The 20,571-nt window shown below is 38.3% G+C and overlaps 1 protein-coding gene across 4 annotated transcripts in view; it reads right to left on the bottom strand.

Annotated features, from left to right (window-relative positions):
- Positions 1-20,571, bottom strand: part of LOC121330947 (voltage-dependent R-type calcium channel subunit alpha-1E) — a 149,528-nt gene that overhangs the window by 32,267 nt on the left and 96,690 nt on the right. For 2 of the 4 annotated variants that reach the window (XM_041277953.1, XM_041277951.1), the window contains exons 19-28: positions 19,720-19,979; positions 18,185-18,293; positions 14,887-15,016; positions 11,146-11,205; positions 10,440-10,546; positions 8,667-8,678; positions 7,151-7,247; positions 6,640-6,800; positions 5,572-5,718; positions 5,106-5,307 (exon numbers count right to left, since the gene is read on the bottom strand). In XM_041277953.1, the coding sequence (XP_041133887.1) occupies positions 5,106-5,307; positions 5,572-5,718; positions 6,640-6,800; positions 7,151-7,247; positions 8,667-8,678; positions 10,440-10,546; positions 11,146-11,205; positions 14,887-15,016; positions 18,185-18,293; positions 19,720-19,979 (1,285 nt within the window). The remainder of the gene's footprint in view (positions 1-5,105; positions 5,308-5,571; positions 5,719-6,639; positions 6,801-7,150; positions 7,248-8,666; positions 8,679-10,439; positions 10,547-11,145; positions 11,206-14,886; positions 15,017-18,184; positions 18,294-19,719; positions 19,980-20,571) is intronic. The other 2 variants (XM_041277954.1, XM_041277952.1) reach the window with 1 other exon arrangement.

A 20,571-nucleotide genomic window follows, 5' to 3' on the forward strand; every position in this document is an offset into this window, starting at 1 on the left:
TAGTGGCTTCACCAAACCTTTAATTTCGAGCATCCGCAGTGTTTAAACCGTAAAACAAAAATAAATGACTTAAAAGTAATATTTATAGGTCTGATAGGTTAACAAGTTTCTCAGTCAAAATGAATACCAATCTGAGCTGGAGGATATTATCATATAGCATTACAAACTTTTTCATGAAAATCCTTCAGATACATGACCCCAGGAGAAAATACTGGTATCAAGTACAATACAACTGTACATATGCTTCTGCAGTAATATACTATTATACACAGGGCTTGAACATTTCAGTTTTTATTTTCGCTGGACGGCCGTTTAATGTTTGAATAGTTATGCATCCTACTAAAGAGGGGGGAAGGAAATCTCTACCTTCCTTTAAATGTTAATTAGTCTCTGCATCCTAATAAAGAGAAAACTATTTACTACAAACTGGCCTTAAGATTTATTTCTTTTTTTCTTCACTATAAACAACTCTACACTGTATAGACCACTCTACACTATAAACCACTCCACACTGTATACACCACTCTACACTATAAACCACTCTACACTGTATACACCACTCTACACTATAAACCACTCTACACTGTATACACCACTCTACACTATAAACCACTCTACACTGTATACACCACTCTACACTATAAACCACTCTACACTGTATACACCACTCTACACTATAAACCACTCTACACTGTATAACCACTCTACACTATAAACCACTCCACACTGTATAAACCACTCCACACTGTATACACCACTCTACACTATAAACCACTCTACACTGTATACACAACTCTACACTATAAACCACTCTACACTATAAACCACTCCACACTGTATACACCACTCTACACTGTATACACCACTCTACACTATAAACCACTCTACACTGTATACACCACTCTACACTATAAACCACTCTACACTGTATACACCACTCTACACTATAAACCACTCTACACTGTATACACCACTCTACACTATAAACCACTCTACACTGTATACACCACTCTACACTATAAACCACTCTACACTGTATACACCACTCTACACTATAAACCACTCTACACTGTATACACCACTCTACACTATAAACCACTCTACACTGTATACACCACTCTACACTATAAACCACTCTACACTGTATACACCACTCTACACTATAAACCACTCTACACTGTATACACCACTCTACACTATAAACCACTCTACACTGTATAAACCACTCTACACTGTATACACCACTCTACACTATAAACCACTCTACACTGTATACACCACTCTACACTATACACCACTCTACACTATAAACCACTCTACACTATAAACCACTCTACACTGTATACACCACTTTATACTATAAACCACTCTACACTGTATACAACACTCTACACTATAAACCACTCTACACATAAACCACTCTACACTGTATACACCACTCTACACTATAAACCACTCTACACTGTATACACCACTCTACACTATAAACCACTCCACACTGTATACACAACTCTACACTATAAACCACTCCACACTGTATACACCACTCTACACTATAAACCACTCCGTACTGTATACACCACTCTACACTATAAACCACTCTACACTATATACCCACTCCACACTGTATACACCACTCTACACTATAAACCACTCTACACTGTATACCACTCACACTGTATACACTCTACACTATAAACCACTCTACACTGTATAAACCACTCTACACTGTATACACCACTCTACACTATAAACCACTCCACACTATAAACCACTCCACACTGTATACACCACTCTACACTATAAACCACTCCGCACTGTATACACCACTCTACACTATAAACCACTCTACACTGTATACACAACTCTACACTATAAACCACTCTACACTATAAACCACTCTACACTGTATACACCACTTTATACTATAAACCACTCTACACTGTATACACCACTCTACACTATAAACCACTCTACACTGTATAACCACTCTACACTATAAACCACTCCACACTATAAACCACTCCACACTGTATACACCACTCTACACTATAAACCACTCCACACTGTATACACCACTCTACACTGTATACACCACTCTACACTATAAACCACTCTACACTATAAACCACTCCACACTGTATACACCACTCTACACTATAAACCACTCTACACTGTATACACCACTCTACACTATAAACCACTCTACACTGTATACACCACTCTACACTATAAACCACTCTACACTGTATACACCACTCTACACTATAAACCACTCTACACTGTATACACCACTCTACACTATAAACCACTCTACACTGTATACACCACTCTACACTATAAACCACTCTACACTGTATACACCACTCTACACTATAAACCACTCTACACTGTATACACCACTCTACACTATAAACCACTCTACACATAAACCACTCTACACTGTATACACCACTCTACACTATAAACCACTCTACACTGTATACACCACTACACTGTATACACCACTCTACACTATAAACCACTCTACACTATAAACCACTCTACACTGTATACACCACTTTATACTATAAACCACTCTACACTGTATACAACACTCTACACTATAAACCACTCTACACATAAACCACTCTACACTGTATACACCACTCTACACTATAAACCACTCTACACTGTATACACCACTCTACACTATAAACCACTCCACACTGTATACACCACTCTACACTATAAACCGCTCCGCACTGTATACACCACTCTACACTATAAACCGCTCCACACTGTATACACCACTCTACACTATAAACCACTCTACACTGTATACACCACTCTACACTATAAATCACTCTACACTGTAAACCACTCTACACTGTATACACCACTTTACACTATAAACCACTCTACACTCTATACACCACTCTACACTATAAACCACTCTACACTGTATAAACCACTCTGCACTATAAACATCTCCACACTGTATACACCACTCTACACTATAAACCACTCTACACTGTATACACCACTCTACACTATAAACATCTCCACATTGTATACACCACTCTACACTATAAACCACTCTACACTGTATACACCACTCTACACTATAAACCACTCTACACTGTATAAACCACTCTTCACATAAACCACTCTACACTGTAAACCACTCCACACTGTATACACCACTCTACACTGTATAAACCACTCCACACTGTATACACCACTCTACACTATAAACCACTCCACACTGTATACACCACTCTACACTATAAACCACTCTACACTGTATACACAACTCTACACTATCAACCACTCTACACTATAAACCACTCCACACTCCACTCCACACTGTATACACCACTCTACACTATAAACCACTCTACACTGTATAAACCACTCCACACTGTATACACCACTCTACACTATAAACCACTCCACACTGTATACACCACTCTACACTATAAACCACTCCACACTGTATACACCACTCTACACTATAAACCACTCTACACTGTATACACCACTCTACACTATAAACCACTCTACACTGTATACACCACTCTACACTATAAACCACTCTACACTGTATACACCACTCTACACTATAAACCACTCTACACTGTATACACCACTCTACACTATAAACCACTCCACACTGTATACACCACTCTACACTATAAACCACTCTACACTGTATACACCACTCTACACTATAAACCACTCTACACTGTATACACCACTCTACACTATAAACCACTCCGCACTGTATACACCACTCTACACTATAAACCACTCTACACTGTATACACCACTCTACACTATAAACATCTCCACACTGTATACACCACTCTACACTATAAACCACTCCGCACTGTATACACCACTCTACACTATAAACCACTCTACACTGTATACACCACTCTACACTATAAACATCTCCACACTGTATACACCACTCTACACTATAAACCACTCTACACTGTATACACCACTCTACACTATAAACCACTCTACACTGTATAAACCACTCTTCACATAAACCACTCTACACTGTAAACCACTCCACACTGTATACACCACTCTACACTATAAACCACTCCACACTGTATAAACCACTCCACACTGTATACACCACTCTACACTATAAACCACTCCACACTGTATACACCACTCTACACTGTATACACCACTCTACACTGTATAAACCACTCCACACTGTATACACCACTCTACACTATAAACCACTCCACACTGTATACACCACTCTACACTATAAACCACTTTACACTGTATACACCACTCTACACTATAAACCACTCTACACTATAAACCACTCCACACTGTATAAACCACTCCACACTGTATACACCACTCTACACTATAAACCACTCCGCACTGTATAAACCACTCCACACTGTATACACCACTCTACACTGTATAAACCACTCCACACTGTATACACCACTCTACACTATAAACCACTCCACACTGTATACACCACTCTACACTATAAACCACTCTACACTGTATACACCACTCTACACTATAAACTACTCCACACTGTATACACCACTCTACACTATAAACCACTCCACACTGTATACACCACTCTACACTATAAACCACTCCACACTGTATACACCACTCTACACTATAAACCACTCTACACTGTATACACCACTCTACACTATAATGCCTCTGTGTTCCCTCACTTGTGGATTATTTATACATTGCTCACTTACAACCACCATGTATCATCTCTTTAGTATTTATCACCTAGTACTATCAAGATGAAGATACTATAACAAGACATCACTATCCTAACCTTAATTATTATTATAACAACTGAATGGGTCTTGACTGAGAAAATAAAAGAATACAGCTGTATACAAATTTGAAGAAATGATTCAAAGTGTGCCGTCTTTATCATGTAGTAAACATGCAAAGTCATATGACTGATGACTGCCATCATTACATTAATAATGTAGTGTTTTTATAACCTAGTAAATATGAAGTCATATGACCATACTAGCTAGCTTTTCACTAAGCCATATGAAGTCAGCATCTCAAATGGTTTAGAGAATGTGACACTGCCTGGTTTGTACCTCGTTCTTCTCCAGGCTGCACTCCTCCATCATCTTGTCCCCCTGCTCCTGGAAAGTGATGATGATCAAAGCCACAAAGATGTTTACGAAGAAGAAGGGGAAGACCACAAAATACACTACATAGAAGATAGACATTTCCATGCGGTTCCCTCGACTTGGCCCACGGTCCTCCTCCGTTACATCCACTGAGTGTTGCAGGACTCTGCCAGGGAGAGGTTAACACACATTACCCGGGGAAAGAGAGCAGGGAGAGGGGAGGTTAGACACTACCACAAGGAAAGAGCAGGGGGGAGTTAGCACACTACCACAAGGAGAGAGCAGGGAGGGGGTTAGACACTACCACAAGGAGAGATCAGAGGAGGGGGGCAGTTAGCACACTCTACCTAGAGAGAGGATAAGGGACAAGGGGAGGTTAAATCACACTGTTGTGCCCCTGCAGGCAGAGTGTGTGTTTTGTGGTACTCACTGCGGCCAGCCTTCCCCGGTGGAGACAGTGAAGAGGGTCAGGAGTGCGTAGATGATGTTGTCATAGTGGAAATCATGATGCCTCCACTCCCTCTTCTTCTTCTCCATCTTGTCCATTTTGTCTTTATCAAATTCAAGGTAGTAGCCCCTAAACAATAACCATGACACAAAGACAAGACAGGCCACATTGATAGCTGATAGCTGTGCCAATACACGCATTTCACACATAGTGGACTTGGAAATGCAAGAAAGCACCTGCCAAACAAACTCTTGGTGTTCCATCATAACTGGATATGGAAAGCATCTTGTTTAGCACATGCAACATCAGTTTTTCAACTTTTACTATCCACTAATGGTTGGAATACACATGAGGTCAATATAATAACCTTCCCAGTGACTGTTATGACAAGAGGTCTCACCATTTCACTGTCATTTGTCATGGATATATTGTTAAGCATTGTAACAGGGTGCCACCTACAAATAAATAAGCAAAAAAACCAAAAAACTGTCTCCATCTGGTTACGTGAGGCCCTGTTTTAATCTGCTTGGGAAGCTGAGATCTCGTGAGATGTACCAGTCAATCAGGTTAAAATACAGGGTAACTGCAATGGCTCGTCTGAGGATTATTTTCCAGTGATCTACTTAATAAAATACTTAAAACAGTAAATATAACTCTTATGAATGTTTCACACATTTCCTATTCAGAGCTATATGCAGATCTCTCATATTGTATCATCAATTTGATGTGTGTTTGTAGGTGACTGGTGCTTGATGGAAATCAGTTGTATTGACTTGAAACTTAGACAGTATAACAATTAAACAATGCATTTCCATATTGCCATTATACAATGCATAAGAAATTGAAATTATAAACAAGAGAAAATTTGTTTAAAGAGAGCTGTGGTGATATTCTGAGCTATCAAATCACTTAGCCCATTGAAATGAATACAAGGACAATCCTTGGCATTGCACAATGGCCTTTATTCTGCAGTTGATCAGTTCTAAAGGCTTAGCAGTGCATCCACAGTGATTTTGCTGAAGATCTTGTTTTTCAACTCCAGGAGCATACCTGCACTCTTTTTCAGTGTCCTTAGACTCGTCGGTGCAGTAGAAGAACTTCCCTTTGAAGAGCTGTACCGCGATGACAGCGAAGATGAACATGACAAGTTTGTAGACAATCAGGATGTTAAAGACATTCTTTAGAGAAGTCACCACGCAGTCAAACACTGCCTGCAGAGAAACAAGCACAGGCATACTGATCTATACAGGTCTATAACATGTCACATAGGCAAAACCTGTTCCAAAATCATTTCTCAGGACTCTGGCAGGAAGAGGGGTGTGACTTAATTTGTACTTTCACCTGTCTTTATAGGTGTTAGCAATGACAAGACACCTCAATTGGAATAAAGGTCATAGCATGCTTAATTGTGTAATTCTGGTGAGTGAGTTCTGTCTTGTTTTTGTATTTTTTATAGGAAATATGAAGGTTAGTCATGTTACTGGTAATTACTGTGCTACCCCCAAGGCATTTAAAATAGAGACGAACATTCTCATGGTGGTTTGTTCGCGTGATTGTATACCTTGAGCTTTGGCAGTCTCTTGATGGTCTTCAGGGGCCGGAGGACACGTAGAACTCTCAAAGACTTGATAGTCTTGATATCTCGTCCTTTGGTAGTCCTGGGGGTTGGGACAGAGAGAGGCAGTCAGTTTCTGTTAGAAATGTACCCCACCCCAGTCAGTACATTCATTACACTAGAATCAGGGCTTCTGTTGTTCAGTGTTTATTTCCATCCAAAACATTGAACTTTCAATCATAAATCAGGATATTTAAGCATTTGTCTGCTTGACGTCAAGAGAAACACATTTTCATTTTACAAATATATGAATTAGTTTATTCTTAATGTATTTATTTAAATATGCACAAATGTCCATGAGTGCAGACAAAGTAATGCACGATGATTAATAACACATATGATGGGATACAAACAGATACCAAAAATGAAACATTATGCAAATGGTATAAGCTATTAAACAAGTAAACACTCTTAGTATTGTATTGTAATATTAACATGGCATTAAAAAAAAAAAAAAAAAGATTTGGGAAGTTTCTAGTTTCACCTGAATGCTTGTCTACAGAAACCTGTATTAGAGTGTTTATTAAACAACCCCAATGATGCTGATGTTTGGTTTGTATTCATGACTGCATGTTTTTCATGGTAATGAGCACTTTTTAAACTAATGAGTCAGCATCGTCTCTTCAGCAATCATTTGGTGTTCGGTTAAAATGCAGCTTGTGGAAATGAAACAAACAGAAAGGGGTGATGAAGTGAAGAGAGGAATAGCTGGCCTCTGAAAACATACTCCCATACATGAATAAGAACACTTGACAAGTTGCTGCTGGGTTTTACTTTGCTTATGTAGGGTCAGCAGTGAATTAGTCAACCAGTTTGGGAGATAATTACCTTGCATATTAATTGTAGGAGGCTATTAAACCCGGAACTGTATTTAAACACGAATAACTGTTTTTTTCCAGTGAAAATTTCCATTTTGTTTTGATGAGACAAAATGGAAACAGGGTGGGCCATTTTATTTCACTGTTCTTTTGTGCTGTCTATACTGAGCAATTGAAAATATTCAAATAAAAAATGATGATTACAGAGAAATTGGATTACTTGAAGCCAACATTTTTGTTAATATCAAATTGGAACTTGACAACAGGATAGCTGCAACTAAGTACAAAGATGGAGAGAGTGGTGTCATTAAAGTGGGGTGACACATTCAAATTCTTTTTTCATTTTAAATATAATTGAATGAAGCAGATATTGAAACGATATTCAAGATGAACCAGATCTGTGTAAACTAGAATATCATATTAATAGAAACTCTTTACAGTATATTGTTCTGCAATAGCTGCATGAACTACAGTTCTGTTGAAACAATATGCTAGGAATGATTCAGAAACTCACCACAGAAAAACTAAAACATAATTGCAGAACATGCCTTTTTTATTTGTTTTAGGTTGAACAGTAACAACGCCATTGGATGAAAAAGAGTGGAAGTGAGCATGAGACAAAGAGACAAAGAGAAATCATTTACCCCATCACATTCCTGTCAAGAGCCCCACAGCGACAAAATCCACAGGAACAACAGAGAAACAGAAAGAGAGATACGCACTCAATATACAGCAAAGATTCACAAGGAAAGCTACATGGATACATTCCCCACACACAAACAGACACGCCCTGGCACCCGGCTCAACTCTCAGCATGCTCTAAGGCAGAGTCTTCACCCTGTATTCACAAAAGCGTTTGTCAGGCAGCATTAACATTTTATACAACTGTGTTCACTGTAATATTCCCCAAACATAACTCTATGACACTTCCAGAGCTACAACTTACCAGAGGAGTTAGGAACTGATTAAATATAAAAATGTACAACATGTGGTAATGTGCTCGCTACTCTACAAGCACTGTAGTGCGTTTCTACCCAGCCTTTAACACATGCTATCGCAACTGGTAATGCTATTTGGTATGTACATGCTACCATAGGTGCACAGAAGTGTGTTTTTGTCTCCATTTCAAAAATAAATCCTAGATGAATAATTTTAGCAAGTTAACAACATTACCAGAGATGGCAACACAATAAATATTACACAATGGTCCTGATTCAGCAGTGCGGGATGCTGGTACTAAGATGGTACTTTAATTAAATTGCCAGCATTGTGATACAATTGTATGTCTAATTATGAAGCACTATTGTAGAATTCTACTAATGACAGCCTTATCCCATTGCAGCTGGCCTTGTCCCTTATTACTAGCTATTGAATGACCATTGTAGTGCCACTGTATGCATTTCCATTAAGCAGCCTTTAGTAAAGATTTTAGACCTTCGGAAGCTTCTGTCCAGTAATTATGTTCACAATGAAATATTAAGGATTTTTTTAAAGCACACTTTAAAGAGTTAATAATATTTATTATATTGTATAAAACATCTTATCATGGGCATTCCCATACAATAGGCCAATATTTTCATCGATAAATACAGCAGATACCTATTGGAAGTTTAAAGCATAGGTCTATATATCCAGGCTAAATATATGTCCGTGTATATTTTAAATATATATATATATATATATATATATATATTATATATAGATATATGATAATATATATATATATATTATATATATAATAAATGTTATTACGTGAGCAAGACGTCTGCAGTCTCCTTAAATTTGTCATCAGTGGATGAGACTCTTGTAGATAATCAGTGTCTCTCAGAGAGATGTCTCTCTCCCCCCCCCAACCCCCCCCCCACCGACCTTAATGGTATCAAGAGTTGCCACATGGCGTGCCCCACATTTCACAACTCCCACTGAGGCCCATAGGGAGTGCTGTTTCTCATCATTCACAGGTTCAATATCCATGGTGTTCAATGGGTTCCATTTGCTTCAATGATCCATTCCTGGCAGGATGTTGTAAACAGCTGATCAGAGCATCACCACTGCAAGGGCCTAGTGCAATTCTTGATTCCCGTTGATAAGCTCTTAAAGCTGCAGCAGCATTGCTCTTGCTGGTTTAATAAAGGGTATGAGGTTTATTCACTGATCCTAGGTCAGCATGTTGACTGTACTGGACACGAGTAACCTGTTAGCGCACTAAGAGCTGCCTTTTAGAGATTCTGGCAAATGCTATTGTATATTAGAGACACACAGACAACATCATATGGGCCACAAAGGGAGTTGTGACAATGTGGAGCACAACATGGGGCAACTGTAACTACCCAATTCCTAAGCTCTTTCTCTCTCTCTCTCTGTGACTGACACCTTCATTTTTTATGCTACTCAGAAAGAGAGAATGTCAAACTCACGCTAAAGCGAAGGCAATGAGCGCTCCCACAACCACGATGAAATCCAGAATGTTCCACAGGTCTCGGAAGTATGAGCCGTCATGTAGAATCAGACCCTGATCGATCATCTGAAACAACAATATCAAAGTTAGAATATCATTGTGTGACAGGCTGGAAGTAAAGGCAGAGGCTTTTGCTGCATTATGCGATAATATTCAATGTACTTGTTTCTGAGCAGCTGACACACAGACTGGAGTGTGACAGGAGCATCAAAGAGGAGACAAGCTGAGTGCCGGTCATGTCTAACACCAGCCTGGAATCAGAAAGTCATGCGGGAAGCCCCCTTGGTCCTTACTGGAATACTGCGCTAACAAGGATGGACGTGGAATAAAATAACATGGAACTTTACATGCTACAGACTGAACTGAATTATTTTGTTAGTATTGCATCAGCTCAGAACAATTACTTTATTTCAAAAGTTAGTGGTTTATTACAGTAGCTTCACAAATAAACACTGAAAATGAATAACCCTAGTCATAATTCATTTTAATACAGGCTGAGGGTGATGATAATCATTTTGAACATGGGAGTGGATGTTTTTTAATACAGGCTGAGGGTAATGATAATCATTTTGAATATGGTGGTTGATGTTTTTTAGCATGGCTGCGTTCAGTGTTTTTGATCAGTGGTGTGTGTTTGTGTAAATGAGTTTGGATTCCACGCTCACCTTTATAATCATCTCAAAGGTAAAGACGGCGGTGAAAACATAATCAAAGTAACGCAGCACCTACAGGAGCAAAGGGACAGCCAGCATCAGAGAATGTCTTTGAAAACATACATGTCAGAAACACCCATCCTCTACCTCAATAACTGTCAATAGAAAAGAGTAAACAAGACCATGAAACAACATGCACAGTAGGTACATTAACATTTGCCCTGCTTTAAATAAGTCCTAGCCTAGCCTTTAAAACCATCTTATCTCTTACATTATCACTGGTACTCCTTTAAAGGAGCTCTAACCAAGATGTTACACTTTTAACTTCTTATCAGAAATATTAGCAACATGATCACTGCAGCCCCCACCTTCTTTAAAAAAGTGAATAAGGGCTAAGACCATGAATCTGGAAAGCACTCCTTTAGAGTGTGCTGTATTATAATGTATTTGGACATGAAGGCCAGAAGGGGGTGCTGCAGCCCTAACAATCACACAAAATAGAAAATAGACACAGCAGTGGGTGAGTAGCTCTTCAACACAAAAATGAATACCAAAAGCAAAAAATCCCCCCTGGTATATTAAGAAACCTGCTCTACCAAGCTTCCAGCTGCTTTAAATTACCTTTTTTTATTATTAGCCCATTCACAAAGCATTTAATAAAACTGTTGTTGCTTTTGTCCTTTTCTTATATAAACTTAATTTAATAAACAGACCTAACAAACAGCCAGTAATGAGCTCAGGAGTTAAAGACTACCATTACATTTGTAGAGCATCTTTAAATGAGCAAGTCTGCTGTGTTTTACAGAAATCAGTTAGTTCATTTTCATTTAAACGCTAAATTAAGTGAGATTTCAAAAATGACAGAAGAAAGCTCTAAAACAGAAGCTGCAATAGACAAATACTGAATAAACATGCTTCTATCATCTGTGGTTAATGGCAAATATCATAAATAGATAAGTGGAAAGTAAAAATGAAATGTTAAAATATTATTTGAACTGTTTAATGTTGGCGGTCATCAAATTATAATGTTGGCTATATATATATAATATATATATATATATAATATATCTATATAATTATATATTGATATTAATTCTAAGATATAATATATTAATTAGCCGATAATTAAGGTGACCAGATTTTTAAGTCCTTAAACTAGGACAGTATGGAAATATTGTGAATAACGTCCAACATTCAAGCTATGGGGAAGATCTCAGGTTCTTATTTTCACTTTGGCAATGTTTGATCTAATATCATATTGAAAGTGGATGCAGAGACTCATGGGGATATTCAGGGTGGAATCTTTTGAAAACCTTTTGTGAATAAATGATCTTATTGTCTTTGTAATGTCATTTCTGCACGACAGGTAGTCATTACATTACACAATAGCAATTCAATAATATCAGATTCTGAGATTTGGTTTTATTGCTGATTACTGCTGCAAATCTAGTCCCTTTTCTGCCTAAGAAACTGCATCTTTTCTCTTTGATTTCCACTTTCCATCTCACTCTCTCGCTATATCTATTCTATTCTCCAGTGTCCAATCTGCAAACCAGACCCTTCTAGCATGAAAACATTACATATCTCAATATTTCCATTTATTAAATGGCTACTTCAAAGAATCTATTTTTTTCAAAGTATTGAATTTCTTACAATTTAATATAACATAGTATTTGTTCTGTGTATGTTTTCTATTGCAATTTCTGATTGGATCATTGTTTTTCTTCTATTAAACAAAGCTGGGATAAAGTAAAATACTTTAAAATATCTTATAGAGCTATCATACCTATTCTTTAAACTTTGCAGGAAAAAAAAATATATTTAACACAGAAATAAAAATAAAGAGTCACCAAATTAAAAAGAGATGCCTCTAAGGTCATCTACTACAGTATATGGCTAGAATTTAGTTACATATTATTTAAATAAAGGTTAAATGGAACGAGGACGTGGTAATTTTTGTAATTGTTTTAAACTATTTGTATCCTATACAGTACTCGACTATCAATGTAAATATATTTTTCAAAGAAATTAAATTGGCCCCAGGAGACCTGAAACCATTGTGTTTCATTATTGCTAAAAAAAACATAACATGTATACTTAAAGAAATAATAATAATAAAACATTTTTTTTTTAAACAACATGAATTTCACAAATGCGAGAATGATGTTATTCATAAATTATTTTGTATTATTCACGAACATACATTTCCTAGAGGGTACCTGTGGTGAACTGAAAGTGAATATAGACTTATTTCTATACTTTTGTCACATTGTACAGCCCCTCCTGTTGTTGTGATGGGCTATTTTAATGCACAAAGTGTTCAAACCACGACAAGCTTCAGTGCACTGCATTGTAAAACATGTCAAGGTAATATGACATGACAGCGTTTATTTCCGCAGTTGTCGCTTACAGCTACACACGAAGCAAAGTCGTTTGCAAGCAGATATACTGTGCAAATATCATGGATGAAGAGAATAATTCCAACACAATACAATATTAACTGTATGAGTCATTATTGTTAGACTACAGTAACCTCTTCACACAGCAAGAGTGATGATTCAGACAAGGATAGCCACCAGTTAGATTTAGCAACAGTCAGTTGATAAACCCGTCCACAATTCTCCGTGATTGGTTGCAAATATGAATGTTGACTGTTCAGTGATTTTGCCTGCCGCTGTACAGCTGCTCTTTAATGCTACTGGTCGTTCAACCTTCTTTAGACACATCAAGTGTCATTGTACTGTAATAAGTTAGATATGGTAGAAAAACACCAGCCTGCATGAAAACACAATATTCTGTAATTTCTGTTACCAGTGCAATGATGCTCAGGGAAAAAAAAAAAAAAAAAAAACATGATGAAATGAGCGTCCTAAGAAAGGTTCTGGGGACACTGGGAACAGTGTTCCAAAAGTGGGACTGTCCCAACCGGACATCTGATCACCTTACATCTAATTGAACTCTGATGCAAGGTCATCTACTACAGTATATGGCTAGAATTTAGTTAAAGTAGCTGAAGCTAAGAAAATAATTCCAAAAATCTCATCAGCACTTTCATTGGAGTCATATTGTAGGTCTCAAGTGTGCAGTTGTTGTACTATTAGTTAGGTTAAAGAAAGTCCTCAGTTTCTATGCCTTACTCTCTGGATATCTGTTGCATTTCCAAAGTCATTTCACCTCAGTCAGTCGAAGCATGATACTGGCTGAAAACATGTCAGTCAAAGGGGAAAATACCTGGTTGGTTAATAACAAGAAATACATCATTGAAAGGGTGGGGGCACTTTCACCCTCTAGGAACCACACTAACTGAAATGATGGTTTGCAAACATATCTCTTTAGAGGTACCATAGATCAGGCACGATTTTGAGGGCACACGATCAAATGCAAACATAAGGGCAAAGTACTCTACTGTTGCGCTGGATTGCGCGTAACCTCCATGTTGCGATTTTGAATGGAGCTTGAGCTGGGAGCTGGCGGAATTCGGTTAGCACTGACCAATGAAGAAAGACTGTGAGTCAAAAGCTGCTAGCAAATCAGCAGGAACAGAAATTGTCTTTAAGAAAACGATAGCCCTAGTGATTGCCTTTGCTGTGATCTTGATGAACAAAAATATGCTTTGTTATATTCATAAATATGAATTATTTTGACACTTGCAGGCCTTTGCAATATAGCGCTTATTTAATATTTCTATAGGAACTGTGATTTGGAACGTGACTTAATTAAACACATGAATCTCTGAATGTAGGGAGCTCTCACTTTGTTCCACTTGGACCCAGTGGAAACAGGATCCTCTGCTGCCAGGGCGATGCTGCTTGCCACGATGACCAGGAGGATGCACATCTCAAAGTAGCGCAGGTTTACAATGTAGTGGCAGGCTCTTCTGATACTGCGAGAGACAGACACAGAATCACAGCAATTCAGTGTGGCAAATTGCATTCAGACAGCTATTGTGAGACAGTTGGGTTGAAGTGAGTTACTGGAAAATAATCCATCTAGGGTTTATGTGACGTCATGAACTACGAGACCGTCATGTAGTTTATAAACTGTCACAGAAACCCAAGATGGAATTATTTTCCTCTCTGAAGCCTATCTATTATTTTTTATAATACATGGATATTAGTATCTGTAATCAAAAAAAACAATAAACGGGTGTCAAGTTTTAAATTGCAAGTGAATTTAATGGATAATAATAATGTAAATTAAGTTCATATTAAAGAATATTAAATTTAATTTTCATTTGGATATTTCAGTAAGTTTGAATTAAGCTAGGTAGATAATGAACTGCAAAAATAACGTATTTTTAAGGAAAAGGTGTTTCAATGGGGTAGCTTTTTTGTTTTTTCGCTGTCAGTCAAAGATGATTTGTCTCTCTTGCTTGTTTGGTGCTCTCATTGGTGGAGGATGATTTTAAATCTTCACAGACACAGATTTGTTAGGACTGTGTCACTATTAATAAGAATTGGTGCCCTATCCCTCTAGTTATAAAGGTTGATCTCTTATCCAGAGTACCAGAAAATGAGGAGATGACAAAGCCGATAAGGTGTTAGGTGTGATAAGTATGAGCTCTTCCGGACCCAAGTGAACCCTCTACACTGTATTTACACAAATACTACAAAGCCTGTTAAGTGTGTTAAAAGTCCAGAGAAACCATGAATTGTGGGTGTTGTTTAGTGATTGAAAATGAGACAGTTTGTTTGAAAGTGTGCACAGGAGCCAAATATGGGTCCAACGTTAAGTATAATCTTCTACACGAATATACCATTTTGACTTCACTACTGTGGTATTATGCCTTTTTTTTTCGAATGACTCAGGATGCAAATATAACCTTCATCCATGTAAAATACTGTATATTTACAGTGCCTATGGAAAGTCTACACCCCCTTTCAAAATTTTTACCTTTTGTTGCCTTATAGTCTGGAATTAAAATGCATTACAATTGCTTTTTTTCATTTATCTACACATCCTACCCCACAACTTCCAAGTGAAAAATATATTCTAGAAATTTATAGAAAATTCATTAAAAATAAAAACTGAGATAGCTTGATTGGATAAGTGTCCACCCCCCTTGTAATAGCAATTCTACATTAGCTCAGGTGTAACCAATCGCCTTCAAAATCACACACCAAATTAAGGCCTCCACCTATGTTAAATTGTAATGATTCACATGATGTCAGGATAAATTCAACAGTTCCTGTAGGTTCTGCTAGGTAATGCATTACAAAGCAAAGATTCAACTTTGAGCACCAAGGTGTTTTCAAGAACTCCGGGACAAAGTTATTGAAAGGCACAGATCAGGCGATGGGTATAAAAAAACAAAGGCCTTGAATATCCCTTGGAGCACGGTCAAGACGATTATTAAGAAGTGGAAGGTGTATCGCACCACCAAGACCCAGGCCGTCACTCCAAACTGGATGACCGAGCAAGAAGGAGACTGATCAGAGAGGCTACCAAGAGGCCAATGGCAACTTTGCAAGAGCTACAGGCTTTTATGGACAAGACTGGTCAAAGTGTACATGTGACAACAATATCTAAAGCACTCCACAAATTTGTCCTGTATGGTAGAGTAGCAAAAAGGAAGCCATTACTCAAGAAAGCCCACCTTTAATCCCATTTGAAGTATGCAAAAATACACTCAGGAGATTCTGTAGCAATGTGGCAAAAAGTTTTGTGGTCTGACAAAACTAAAATGAAACTTTTTGGCCTAAATGCAAAGTGTTATGTTTGGCGAAAATCCAACATAGTTCATCACCCAAAGAACACCATCCCTACTGTGAAGCACGATGGTGGCATGTTATGGGGATGGCATGTTATGGGGATGTTACTCATCAGCAGGGACTGTGGCACTTGTCAGGATAGAAGGGAAAATGAATGGAGCAAAGTGCAGAGAAGTCCTTGAGGAAAACCTGCTGCCCTCTGCAAGAAAGTTGAAACTGGGACAGAATTTCACCTTTCAGCATGACAACGACCCAAAGCACACAGCCAAAGCTACACTGGAGTGACTAAGGAACAAAAAGGTAAATGTTCTTGAGTGGCCCAGTCAGAGCCTCGACCTAAATCTGTGAGGCACTGACAACAAAATGTGTAAAAAAGTTCAAGGAGGTGTAGACTTTCTATAGGCACTGTATATATAGTATAATTTGGTTTCTGATTTTCTGTATTTATTCATTTTTTTTTATGTGCTTAGTTTTAGTTATGTGCTTATTTTTATGTAAATTGTTTTTTTCCAGGGCTTTCGTTTTTGATATACTGTATGGAATTAGTGTTTTCAGTTACTTTCCAAAATTTCTGAGAGTGTTTTTTCTTTCAAAAGATGTAAAGTAGTAACTCGAAAGTGCTTGTACACTTAAGTACTACCTTCTTTCCTTTGTTGTCTTCCACAATTAAATCCCAATGGTCACGGGTACATTCTTCTGGGGTTTTTGTGTGTAGGCACTTTTTTACATTTCACCACAATTTGCAATTCTGTTTTAACTCCTCCATATCGTAAATGTAGTACAGCTTTAAATCCCATGAACAAGCCTCCATTCCTGACTGTAATCTCGTTTTAAATCTCGCAAGCGGAGACTCCAATAGAAATGCAGAAATGTGCTGCTAATCAGTAGTTGGGGTTGGTTTAAAGCATTCAGAATGAATCAATGACAAGTATAAGCCAGGAAGGCGGGACATTGCCCCGCTGCACTGGGAATTATTTTTTTTTGTTGTTGTTTTTTTTTTAGCTATTTTTATTTTTTAAATAAATAAATACTGCACAGCCTTTTAAGTGAATTGTAGGCAGCTTTGCCCCTCTGTGTTCACCTAAATAAATGGAACCCTGCTTTCAGGTCCTGTTGTGACGAGTTTTCCTACAGCTTGTCAGGGATATTTAGGAAACCATTACAAACACAGAAGACAACCAACAGTTCACGCAACTATAAGAACCTTAAGAACCATAGAGCTAGTGTTTCTGGAGCAGTGTGGATCTATGCTGAGAATACTGCATGGCTGTGGTCAGTGTTTCTGGAGCAGTGTAGATCTATGATGATAATACTGTGTGGCTGTGGTCAGTGGCTCTTACGGGTTGGTGGCGCTGAAGATGAACATGCTGTGTGGTGGGACGGTTCTCGCTCCACTCAGCCCCCCCTCTGCATTCACTGCAATCGAGGCTTCTGCTTCCTTGCTGTTGACTGAAATAACAACAATGTCAACATACTAGCCCATAGGCAAGTGAAACATATAGAGAAAGCGTAGGACTGACTGGTCAAACACATAGAAATCCCCCTTAGTATTCACTGCAAGCACATCACAGAAACCTTCAACACTGGACGAGACAAAATAGTTTCCACTCCAACAGTACACCCAGAGCTAGTATTAAACCATGCTGTAATTTCTTGGCCAGTCAGTGTGGATAGATATTGAAGTCAAAGACAACCCAGTGCAATTCATTATTTAGGACTCTAGTACTGTATGTACCACAAGAAACAAAATCCCTAATACTTACCTTAAAATGAAAAACAAAACAAACCAAAAAAAACAGCTGCTGCTGCTTACTGAGCACAGAACAGCATGTTCTTGTTGTGGTGCTGCATGCATGTCATAGTCACGTGGTCACCAGTGATTTGGCAGTGAAGATAGTATGCTGGTAATACATGAAGCCTGGTACTGTACTTCCTGGAATTTCAGAGGTTCAGATTTCCAGCTAATATCACAATACATTTCAACAGGATTGTAAAATATATGGATTTCTTAGGAGGCAATGCTTTTCCTTGATTCTTCTTGCATTTGAGTTTCCTTTGACAGTAAGATAGATATTAATATCGGTATAGGTATAGTTGCTTTAGGCATGAAATATGACTCATCTGTGACTCACTAACACACAGTGCTGAATGCTGCTCCTGGCACAAAACAAGTTGTAGGGAATAAAAGAAAATGAAGACTGATGTAGCCGAAACATTTGTCTACTCCTCTACCATAAGGTATTTTTTTTTTTGCAGGTATCGGTGTAAAGATGTCAGTAACTTCACTCAACACAGTTCTAAATACAACATTTAGAGCTAAAATCCTTTTAAACATTTACTCCACTCATGAAATGGTCAGGATGGTGAGCATCACAAAATGTAAAATCTCAAACAGAAACTGACTAGTATATTAATATAGAGCATCCATCATTAGTTAGAAATTACTAAATTCAAAACAAGAACAAACAAAAAGAAAACTGCCGCGGTCTACAGTAACACAGACATTCCGTTTACAGTACACAATATTTACAGCGTGTCCAAGTATATTTACCTCCTGCCTCACAAAAAGTATTTACATTTGGACTTAATGCAGTTTCTGGGTCTACCGAAGGCACTAACTGACTGAATCTCTCTGGATGAGCCTTTTCCCATTGTTCACTCCATCCCTGCGCGTATTTCCCCTTGTGAGTCCTGCTCCCGGTTTCCCTGTTTCTGATTAAAACATAGTTGTAGCACAGGAGATATAATCATACCCTCTATAATAACAAAGCTGGATAACTGCTCTCAGGGTGTATTGTCTCTGTTATTACCTTCCACTGCCACAGAGTGCCCCTCTCCAACACCCTTATGTGAGCAGGCCCTGTTCTTCTCATACCTGTGATAGGCAGCAGCTCCAGTGGCGTATGTGTGTCAGTCACCTCGACGGCAACGCTGGTCTGACCCGTTGGTTTCACGAGGTTCAGCAGGCTGGGGTTTATCTCTGGCTCAATCTCCACTGTAGTGTCCACGGGGGCTGTGCTCCCTGCTGCCTCCCCACTCTGCTGCAGGGCGGCTCTGGTGCTCTCTCGCGCCGCTGCTCTGGGGGAGTTTGTCATGGGCAGGGGGTCGGGGAGACCTGCCACAGCTTCCAGTGATCTACACAGATCCAGAAAGATGAAACAAGTATGACAGTATCATGCAGTTACAAAATGGAGCTTTTAGTATGAAGGAAAATAGATCAACATGACCTAAACATGTGAGTGTGGCATCAATATGGACTGTACAGACAGACAACTCCCTACACAGTATGTCGAGATAGAGCTTTAAATGTGCATTGTGATACCTGTTCACTGGGGATATGAATATGCTTGTTGTTTGGTTTCATTTTGAAGAAGGAGATCCCAGATTATTGTCAAGACCTGTTATCTATCTATTACCTTTAACAATGCATTCTTAAGAGTTATAGAAGTATTGAAAAGAAGCAAAAATTCTGCACATTCTGGACCACATTTTACAATCAGCAAGACAGGTGTAGTTATGCCAGGTCAACTTTGCATTTACTTTTACTATGAAACTGTTGTGTAGCAATGGCATCTAAAGAAATTTGAAGGGGTTGAGATTTTATGTTTCTTTTGTAATAAAATATTTTTTGGGGTCTCTACAAATGAACTTGTCTTCATTTTCCACTTTTGTGGCCTCAAAAGCTAATAATTGTAATATTTGTATACCTCATTTAACGGATCCAGTT

Source organism: Polyodon spathula, chromosome 18, assembly GCF_017654505.1.
Source record: "Polyodon spathula isolate WHYD16114869_AA chromosome 18, ASM1765450v1, whole genome shotgun sequence".
Lineage (NCBI taxonomy): Eukaryota > Metazoa > Chordata > Actinopteri > Acipenseriformes > Polyodontidae > Polyodon > Polyodon spathula.